This window comes from Carlito syrichta, unplaced genomic scaffold, assembly GCF_000164805.1.
Source record: "Carlito syrichta isolate Samal-C Ts95f unplaced genomic scaffold, Tarsius_syrichta-2.0.1 Scaffold314118, whole genome shotgun sequence".
Lineage (NCBI taxonomy): Eukaryota > Metazoa > Chordata > Mammalia > Primates > Tarsiidae > Carlito > Carlito syrichta.
The window spans coordinates 424,578-435,128 of record NW_007258214.1 but is presented as its reverse complement, the minus strand read 5'-3'; the positions used below and the strand labels follow the sequence as shown (position 1 = coordinate 435,128).

General features: G+C 51.1%; 1 protein-coding gene across 1 annotated transcript in view; it reads left to right on the top strand.

The window, feature by feature from the left end:
* The window catches only part of PREX1 (phosphatidylinositol-3,4,5-trisphosphate dependent Rac exchange factor 1), a 137,142-nt gene that overhangs the window by 71,160 nt on the left and 55,431 nt on the right, over positions 1-10,551 (top strand). Inside the window, exons 13-15 of the mRNA XM_021719099.1 lie at positions 3,903-4,021; positions 5,284-5,433; positions 7,446-7,593. Of these exons, the coding sequence (XP_021574774.1) occupies positions 3,903-4,021; positions 5,284-5,433; positions 7,446-7,593 (417 nt within the window). The remainder of the gene's footprint in view (positions 1-3,902; positions 4,022-5,283; positions 5,434-7,445; positions 7,594-10,551) is intronic.

Below are 10,551 nucleotides of genomic sequence, written 5' to 3'. Positions count from 1 at the left end.
GGAGGGAGAGAGAGAGAGAGAGACTCTCTCTCAAGAGATTTGTTGTAAGGAGTTGGCTCTTGTGACTATGGAGGCTGACAACTCCCAGGGTCTATAGTCGGCAGACTGGGGACCCAGGCGTGGTGTCCTAAGATTGAGAAACTCAAGACCCAGGAAGAGCTGACATTTCAGCTGGAGTCTGGAGGCAGGAGAAAAAAAAATGTACCCAGGAACTCAAGCCGAATTGAAGTTGTTTGTGATTTGGAGCTGCCTTCCCCTGAGCTCCCTCATCAGGACGTCCTTTTCATTCTGTCATCACATTTTCTTCAGAACCTCAGTGCAACTCCAGTAAAAACTCTAGGAGGGGGTTGTGAGTGTGTATGTGTGTGTAAATGACCAACGGATTGTAAAAATGTGTTAATACCACGTTCTAACCAACTGAGCTAACCAGCCACAGTTGATTGTAAAATTTACACGGAAATGCAGAGATGGATCTAAAGAAGGTGGAAGTGGGAGGACCTTTCTTCCCAGACTCCAAGGCTTGCTGTAAGGCTGCCGTAGTTTAGACGGTACAGTGTGTATCAGTGTGAACACAGATGGGGAGATGAGTGGAATAGAAGAGTGAGTTTTTGAAGTAGACCCACATGAAAGCAGCCATTTGAATTTCAGCAAAAGTGCCAATGCAGCTAAATAAGTGGTGCCTGGCCAAGTTACTATCCAATTAAAAAAAATGAGTCTTGACTCCTACCTCATGCCATATGGAAGAGTCAACTTCAGATGGGTCACTGATTTAAATGTAAAAAGTACAGCAATAAGGTTTCTATAAGAAAGCACATATTCATCACCTGGGATGAACAGAGGTTTCTTTTTTGTTGGTTTTTTTTTGTCTTTTTTTTTTTTCTTGTTTTTTTGTTTTGTTTTTTTGAGTTGGAGTCTCACTCTGTCACCCAGACTGGAGTGCAGTGGCTGCTCCCACTGTAGCCTCGACCTGCTGGACTCCGGCAATCCTTCCGCCTCTGCCTTCCAAGTAGCTGGAACTACAGGTGCGTGCTACCATGCCTGGCTAATTTTTTTGACTTGTTGTAGAGATGAGTTCTCACCAAGTTGCCCAGGCGGGTCTCGAACCCGCGGGCTCAGGCAATCCACTCACCTCAGCCTCCCAAAGCACTGGGATTACAGGCTGAGCCACCGAACCCGGCTGAGCAGAGGTTTCTTAAACAGGATAATACGATTATAAAGGAAAATAGATTCCTTAGATTACATCCAAATAAAGAACTTCATCCAAGGATACCATGAAGAGAGTGGGAAGACAAGCCACAGAATGGTAGAAGACTTTTTTTTTTTTGGTAGAGATGGGGTCTCCTTATGTTGACTAGGCTGGTCTCTAACTTCTGGGCTCAAGCAGTCCTCCTGCCTTGGCCTCCCAAAGTGCTGGGATTACAACTGTGAGCCACTGTGCCAGGCTAGATCTTTGCAATCCATATAACTGCCAGAGTACTTATATCCAGAATATATGAAGAAGTCTGATGGCCAAATGCTACCCTTTGCCTGTTTTTGCAAATAATGCTGTTGGAGTATACCCATGCCGCTTGTTTACATATAGTCTGTCGCTACTTTGCTGCCACAAGGGCAAAGTTGAATAGTCCTCTCAGAGACCACAAAACTGAAACTGTCTACTACTTGGCTCTTTTCAGAAAAAAATTTGCCAATCCCTGCAATGAATGGTTAAGAAAAAGACAGACAACCCAATAAAAAATGGACAAGGGACAGTCCTTTCACACAAGAAGATACTAGATGACCAATAAACATACAGAGGTGTTCGAGGTTATTTACTCATCCAGGAAATACAGATTAAATGGTTAATGGATAACCAGAAAGACTAGAATGAGAAATAAAATATCAGTTGTAGAGGATGTGGAGTTACTGGAACATCTGATGCTGCTGGGCAGGGGAAGCTTGGTATAATCATTTTGGGAAACAGCTTGACAGTGTCTACTAAAGCTGACTGTGTGCATACCTTATAACTCAGTAGTTCAGCTCCCAGATACCTAACCCAAAGAAACACACACATACGTTCTTCATAATGTACAAGAACACTTCCAGCTGCACCAAACGGGAAGCAAGCCAGTGCCCATCCCTGTCACCGCCCCGGCAGCATGGAGGCTCTCACGGCTGTGGGGCTGGGTGGAGGAAGCCTGACATGGAAGCACACACGGTGAAGTGGTAACATGGTCAGATGTCAGGATAGCGGTTACCCTTGCGGTGGGAGAGGGTCGCGACTGGAAGACATGGGGGGCTTTCAGGGTGCTGAAATGTTGATATGGATGTTTTTACTTTGTAAAAGTTAATCAGGCTCTGTTCTACTTTGGACACTTTTTTCTATACGGGTTTTGTAGTTTAGCTTGAAGTTTGCATAAACGAGTATATGCATGTGCATGTGTGCATGCATATGCACACATGAACCCTCACCCTCTCTCACCTCCATGATTGCAGTGGTCTCCTCTCCCCTGCTGCCCTTCACCCCCAACCACATCCAGCGTCCACCAGTAGCCACAGGGAACCCCTTAAAATCTGTCTGATCCTGTTCCGCCTGTGATCAAACCTGCACGGTTTCCCCCACACGCGCGGAGACCCAAATCTTCCCCACTTACAGCCGCATTTTCAGAGAAAGCACTGTCTTCCATGTCCCTGTGTCCTCTACTTATCTGATACTTAATTTACCCAGTTCCAGTGACAAGTACCCTTCAGGAAAATGGTAGTTTTGGGAACACACCCCGCTGGCTCTTGGTGAATGTGCAGCCCACCTGATGGGATGAGATGCCTGTGCACACCACATGAGCTTCCAACTCTGGGAGTTCATTCTCTGCCTTACTTTCACCAGTGCATGTGACACCTCTGACCTAACATATGTTTGACCCAGTGGTCGTTCCTGTGCCCCCGGCCCCCTGTATCACAAGCTAAACTCTCAGGGACTTTGCTTACTGCTGCAGCCCCAGCACCTAGAACAGGGCCTGGCACACAGTAGGTTCTCTCCACATGCTTGTTAAATGCAGAGATGAGTGACTCCCGAGTGACTCCCTGTGGTCCCTGACTCAGTGTCCTACCCATAGGAAGCACCGGCCAGATGTTTGTTGAGTGACTCTCCTAGTCTACTTGCTTTTAGTCAACAGACATTTGTTTCTTACAGTGCTGGAGCCTGGGAACTCCAAGATTGAGGAACTGGGAGGTTCGGTGCCTGACAGGGCCCTGCCTTGTGTTTCACAGATGGCATCTTCTTGCAGTATCCTCCCATGGTGGAGGGGGCAAGGCAGCTCTCTGGGGCCTCATTTATAAGGGCACTCATCCTGTTCTTGAGGGCCCCACCCCCTGACCTCATCATCTCTCAAAGGCCCTACCTCTTAACACCCATCTTGGGGGTAGGATTCAATATTATGAGTGTTAGGGGCACACTAGCATTCTTACCACAGCAGTGATGGAATGCGTGAGCGATAGAATTCTTCTGAGTAAATGAATGAACCGTGGGAAGATGGGTGGATGGATGGATGGATGGATGGATGGATGGATGGATGGGTGGATTTCCTACTCCATGCCCTACTTCCATTATTTCAGCAAGCACCTGTCTTTTAGAACTCAGGCCTCTCCTCCTTTTCTAGCCAAGAAGCATGGGTTTCTGTTGCTTCTTGTTGGTTTCTCATCAGTGTCTCTCGTGAGCTGCAGAGTTGCTCTGTGAGGTCAGCAAGACTGTTAGCCCGTTCTCTGGAGGAGACTGTGGCTGGGAGAGGAGGAGTGACTTGCTCAAGTCGCCTGGCCACCAGCCGAACGCCGTGCTCATGACCCTCTCTGTGGTGCTCCCCGTGGTGCTGCTGAAAACAGCTGCGCCCAGGAGGTGGTATGCAGAGTGTTGACTCCCCTCTGCCTTTTAGGGTCACTGGAAGCAAAAAGTCTACCAAGAGGACCAAGTCCATCAATGGCTCTCTCTACATCTTCAGGGGCCGAATCAACACTGAGGTCATGGAGGTGGAGAATGTGGAAGATGGGACAGGTAGGCCCGACACCAGCCCTGCCCTAACCCAGCCCACCTGCTCCCTGGCATGCTCTCTGCTTCATTTAAATATATATATTTTTTCTTTTTATTTATTTATTTTTAAATTATTTCTTCTTCTATGGTAAAATGTAGCCTACCTACAGAAAATGGCTAGACCATGGACACATGGAGTGAATGTCTGGGTAGTTAGCATTCAAGTTAAGAAATAAAACACTGTACTTCAAACCCCTCCCCTCCTTCCCCCTAGAAGTAATCACCATCTGAATTTTGCAGTGATCATTTTGTCTTGCTTTTTAAAAATATTTTTATCTTGTAAGTGTTCATGACTAAACATTTTAATTACAATTTGTCTTCAAACCTTATATAAATGGCTATATGATTGAATATGTATAAATGGCTCTAAATATAAATATGGGTATATATAGCATTATACACACACACACACACACACACACATACACGTAGATGGTCATAAGATACGACCTCCGTTCTTTGACCTCTTGCTCCTGTCACTCGACACCGTGTTGTCACAGTGTGTCTGTGTTTCCATCACTGTTGAGTGTTCTGCTGTATGAATCATCCACAGTCTGTTGCTTGGATGATGGGCATGGGGGTTGTCTCCATCTTTCACAGTCACAGACAGTGGCGCGGTGTGCATTCTCATGAGTGTCTCCTAGTCCATGTGCCTTTGAGCTTGTGTGGGGCAGGAGTTCTTACTTGGGTCAGAGTTACAGACCCCCTTTCAGGCTGTCTCCTGAAACCCTCCTCAGATTCGGGGTACAGCCAGCCTCAGCTTCCCTAGATGATGCCACCCTGTTTTCCAGCCATTCTGCCAGCAATGGGTGGGGGTCCATATCCAATGTGGGTCGTGAGGCTGCACTGAAGTTTTAAGTCACCCAGTGCCTGGGTGAGACGGGGAGAAGGCCAAGAGGCATTCCTGGGCTCTGGGCAGCTTCTCCTGGAGAGTCACTGTAATTGTGCCCAGGAGCAAGGGCCTGAAGCCCTCTGTAATCGAGAGGGTGGCAGGGGTTTTTATTTGCAGAAGGCTATCCTTGCCTACTGGACAACAACCAGGAGAGGGGTGAACTTTTGAAGGGCTGAATGTCCAGGTCCCCGATCCTGACCCTGAGATAGCCCTGCCTTGCTGTACTGGAATGGCAAGGATTGGTCCCAAGACCTCACTTGCCTGCATGGGGTGGGAGGTACTGGGGGTCGCATGGTGACTCTGTGCTGAGCCCCTTTGCTTCCTGCCCCACCAGCGGATTATCATAGCAATGGCTACACCGTCACCAATGGCTGGAAGATTCACAACACAGCCAAGAACAAGTGGTTTGTCTGTATGGCCAAGACGGCGGAGGAGAAGCAGAAGTGGCTGGATGCCATCATCCGTGAGCGGGAGCAGCGTGAAAGTGAGCAGCAGCTCAGGAGGCTTCCCTGGGGCCCCCGGGCTGTGCACAGCTTCTGCCGAATGGGGACTGTGCCTGGGGAGGGGGCACAGGGTCCTTTCTAGAAGGGTCAGAGCCACAAGAAGGTCTCACATGGGGCGGGGAGCTTGGGGACTGTTTCAGCCTGGTCGTATCTCCGAGATCACCCACTCAGATGGTGAAACTGAGGCCTGATAGACGGGACCTGCCCAGGGTCTTTACCCTGGGGAGTTGGAACCCAAGATGCCCTATGCCTGCTCTCAAGGTTTTCTTTGTTTGACATTCACTGAATCGAAATCTGGGAGGAGGGTCTTTTGAGGCTGCCAGTGTCCTTGGTCAAGAGTCCCTCTGGGCACAGGCACCCTGAGGCAGTTGTCATGAGGAAGCACAGGGACTGGGTGTGGCAGGTGGGTGGGGCTGGGGGTGGGCATAGGCAGTTGTGCAGAGACCCCCAGGCTGGAGGGAGGGACACCTTGGCCTGTTTGGGGACAAGTTACTTCAGCTTCCCAGATCTCAGTGATCTCATCTGATAAATGGGGTCAGAGGCTTGTAATGCTGCTGGAGGCCTTTGGTTTGGCTGTATTTGGAAATCTGATCCATGACCCTAAAGCCCCCCCCCCACCTCCCAGTATTACAGAGGCAGAAACGGGGCCTCTGTTTCCTCCAAATGTATATCCTGTATATGCCGCCTGCATATGTCATAGACACACACCTGCGATGTCTAATCAGAACTTGTAATTTCCACCCTGTCTTCTGTCCCAGACCTGCTCTTCTGCCCCTCGACTTCTGCATATCTGTCAGTGGTGCCACCCTTCGCCCCAGAGCTCAGAGTTACACTCTTGGAGTCATCCCCGGCCTCCCTGAACCCCCGCTTCCCAAGTTCAGTAGGTCCACAGGTCCCTTGAATTCTGCGTTTCACCCGTATGCCAGACCCTGCCTCCCCTCTCCCCATTTCCACCAAGACAAATCCCCACCATCTCTTGGGAGCCAGGGCCGAGACCCACTGATCTTTCTCTAGAGAAACTAGACATCTGGAGTCTTAGAGGATATTTCCTGGTGTTAAGTGTTTCATCAGAATTTATCCAAATGCCTTTAGGCCGAGTAATCTGGGACCCTGACTGGGCAAGATTTTGACCTCTGAAACTCATCAGGGCTGAGCTTGTGTGGTCACGATTGAGGAGTGGCCCAGCCTGAGTGGGGCTGATCAGTGTCTTTGATCAGAATGGAGGGCTGTGGTCTGCTCTGGGCACATGTGATCACCGGTGGACACGTAGCCTGAGTGGGTCCTGGTTGTTAGAACTGGGTGTTGTCCAAATCCCGACCTCAGGCTGGCTTCGTGGGGTGGTGCTTGCTGTGGTCAGTAACACATACCTGAACCTGAACTTCTTGGGTCTGAATCCTGGTTCCACCACTTCCAGTTGCCTAACCTTGGGCGAGCACCTCACTTCCTTGGGCCTCAGTTTCTTCATCTGTAAAATGGGCATACTCACTGCACCTTATTATCATAGGCTTCTTGTGAGGAGTACTCGGCATAGTGCCCTCACTCTTGTTATTTGTCATTGTCACTGTCAGGATTGGAGAAAAATGTGGGCAGAGATTAGGGCCAGGGTCCTGGGTACATTGTCTGGAGGAATGGCCAGACTTTGGTCACTGGGCTGGAATGAAGATCCCACCAGGTTTTCTGATAACCTCTGGCCTTGGAAACCCACCCTTCGCTTGGGGAGGCAACCTGGGAAAGGGACTAAGGACATCGCTCTGGAGCTTGACTCCTGGGCAAAAGGCACAGCTCTTGGTTCTTCCAGGACTTCACCTCTCTGGGTCTCAGCTTTCCCATCTGTAAGGTGGTAGGTTTGAGGAGTCGGGGGCAGATGCCTAGAGCAGTGACCCAGTCGGTCTCCAGCTGTCTGCTGGCGTGTTGGGGGTGGTGAGGGGGAGGGGTGGGGGCAGGCTGGCTCTCGGGGGCCTGGCCCGAGCCCTGTTGACCATGCTCTGCATAGGCCTGAAGCTGGGCATGGAGCGCGATGCGTACGTGATGATTGCAGAGAAGGGTGAGAAGCTCTACCACATGATGATGAACAAGAAGGTGAACCTGATCAAGGACCGCCGGAGAAAGCTGAGCACCGTCCCCAAGTGCTTCCTCGGCAAGTGAGTGCCTGCCCTGGATCCCTGGGCTCTTGGCTGGAGGTGGGCAGACCATCCGCATCCAGCCAGGCAGGCCAGCCCCTCCCAGCTCTGCCCCTTCCCCTAGAAGTCCACAGGCAGAACTCCAGAAGGCACCGCTCCTTAGGAATGGCCCTCGAGTCCAGGAAGCCCGTGGGTCCCCAGGCCAGGCCTTCCAGCCCTCAGCCAGCATGTATTCCTGTGGTGACCTGGTACACACATCCGCGTCATATGTGCTTGAAGCTGAGGTTTCTTAAAACTGTACTCGATACACTCTGAAAATGTTTCTCTTCTTTCTATTCAAGCTGCTTTTCATTCATTTCAAAATTAATACCGGCGTACCTTATTTCTACAGTGACATTGGTTTTATAAAGCACTAATGGGTTGCCCGCCGTGGTTTGACAGTTGTTACTGTAGCACTCGGGAAAAGAGAAGCCACTAGCATATTTCAAGCAGAGAGGTATTTACTCAAGGAATTGATGACAAAGGTGTTGGAAGGACTGCGAGAACAAAGGTGCGCCAACTGCCCTGACGCACCGGGTTCTTAAACAGAAATGTGTCTCACAGCCCAGGGACTGTAAGTCTGAGCTCAGGGTGTCAGCAGGGTGGGTGTCCTGAGTTACACGTGAGGGAGAGGAGAGGCTCCTGGAAGCTGTTCCATGCCTAGAGCCTCTGTGTTCTCTGGTTAGGAAATGCAGCCTCCATTTTGTAACCGAGGACCAAGGGAGTCAGAACACACATGTGACAGGCTGACTCTCTCTTTTTTTCCCCGAAGTTGGGTCTCCATCACAGCTTCCTGCAGTCTTGACTTCTGGGCAAGGGTGATCCTTTTGCCTCAGCCTCCCAAATAGTTGACAATACAGGTTCACACCACTATGACTGGCTAATTTTTAAATTTCTTGTAGAGATGAAGTCTCACTGTGTTGCCTGGGCTGGTCTGGAACTCCTGGGCTTACGCTGCCTTCCCTCCTTGGCCTCCCAAACTGCTGGGATTACAGGCGTGAGCCACCGTGCCTGGCCAGGCTGGCTCTTAAACTGAGGTCTCCTGGTGTTAAATCTCACTCACGTGGGGGAGGGGCTGGGAATGGGAGCAGCAGGAGAAATCCAGTCCTAGTAAAATGGCCAGGCTGTTTTGAGGCCCTATGGTGTGCTGAACACAGAGATTGGGTGCGTTCTGGATAATTGTGAAGGCAAAAGTACTTGCTGCTGGCATGGGCAAAATAAAGGAAATTCGGGACTGTGGGTTGCCGAAAGTCTGGAGTTGCCACTTGGAGAAGAGGAAGAAGATGGGAGGAGGAGCGGGTTTTGGGGGCGGGAGGGAGTTCATGGGTACAGCTGGGAATGGGATCCATTGGAGCCGTGAGACACCCACCCAAGCGGAAATGTTGGTGTGTTGGCTGGATGCAAAATCTTGACTTGGGGAGAAAAGTCTGGATTGGAGGCCTGTGTGCAGGAGATGGCAGGAAGGTGGTCTTTAAAGCCAAGTGTGGAGAGACGAGGCAGACCCGGGTCCTGGGGCCCAGCGACCACGTTTGGAGGAGGCAGGAGCAAAGGATCTGAGCTGCTGGAGAGAAGGATGTGGCGGAGCGGGCGGAAGGGGCCGGGCCTGGCGTTGGGCACGTGGGGGTTGAAAGGCAGACAGACACGCAGTGTCTGATGCAGATGTTAGGCAGGTGCTGGGGACTGAGCGTGGACTCTGGGAGCGGCTCTGATGGTGGTGACCAGAGGCTTGTGGGTGAGGGGCAGCAGGCAGGAAGTCTCGGGGTGGCAGGTGCCATGGACATGGGCACCCTGTTGCCCTCGAGGTCAGCAGCTCCAGTTCTGAGCTCCTGGAGGGTCTGTGGGCAGGAGAGAGTTCGGGCCGGAGGAGGTGTGGCAGGGTGACCACCGGTGCCAGTCAGCTGGTCCCTAATCCTGGCGGAGGAGGCTTTTCTCTCTGGAGGACCTCTTCCGGGCCCCCTGGACTGGAGAACCTTCCTGCCTCCTGCCAAACGGCTTAGTCCAGCCGGATGGGACAACCTGCCTGTGGTTAGGCGTCGGGGGAGTTTTCCGCCTCCTCAGGAAGGATTAGGGGCGATTTCTTTTGCTGCCATTTGACACGGGGCCAGGATTGCAGCTTGTTTTGTAACTGCGGACCCGTGAGGACCAGACCTCCCGCTGAAGAAGTTCTAAGGGACTCTTCTGCATGGCTCGCTCCGCACCCGGCCCCGTGACTTCAGCTCCTCCTTCCCTGCCAGGCCCAGCTATGGTGGCTTCTCCTCCAGGACGCGTCCCTGGTCCCTTCGGGTGGAAGAACGTGGGAGCGCAGAGATGTATTTATCAAGTCCTTTGCACCGCACACAATAAATACCATGAGTTAGGTCACTGCTATCATCCCCATTTTAGGGTGGGGAAACTGAGGCATGGGGGTGCAGGTTCTGCACAAGATCACAAAACCACAGTGGGGCGTAGGATTAGAACCCAGGACACGGGGTGGCTCTGGGCCTGAGCTCTCTCCCATGTGCTCTGCTGCGTTTATTGACTTTTTTCTCTCTTCTGCATAGCTTGTTTTCCCTTGATGGTTACTGTCTCCACATCTGTCCCTGCTGCTGGGCAGGAAACTCAGTGAATCTGGTGTCTGGTTTATTTTTGTAACCTTCAAGGGTGGGGCTTTGGGTCAGACTTGGGCTCAAGTCCCAGGCCCCCTACTTTCCAGCTGTGACTTTGGGGCAAACCTTAACCTCTCTGAGCCTCAGTGAAGGATCAGGAAAAGAGAGATGATAAAATGGCCCTGTAGGACTGTTGGAGGGTCCGGTGAGATCATGCGTGTGGTATGCTTGGAGGTGTGTGCCTGGCTACGTGGCACATCATGTGGGTATGTGCGTGAGAAGGGGCCTATTTCTGCCCTTCTTGGGGAAAAACTAATAAATGTCGCATTCTTTTTTTTTTTTTTTTTTTTTTTTT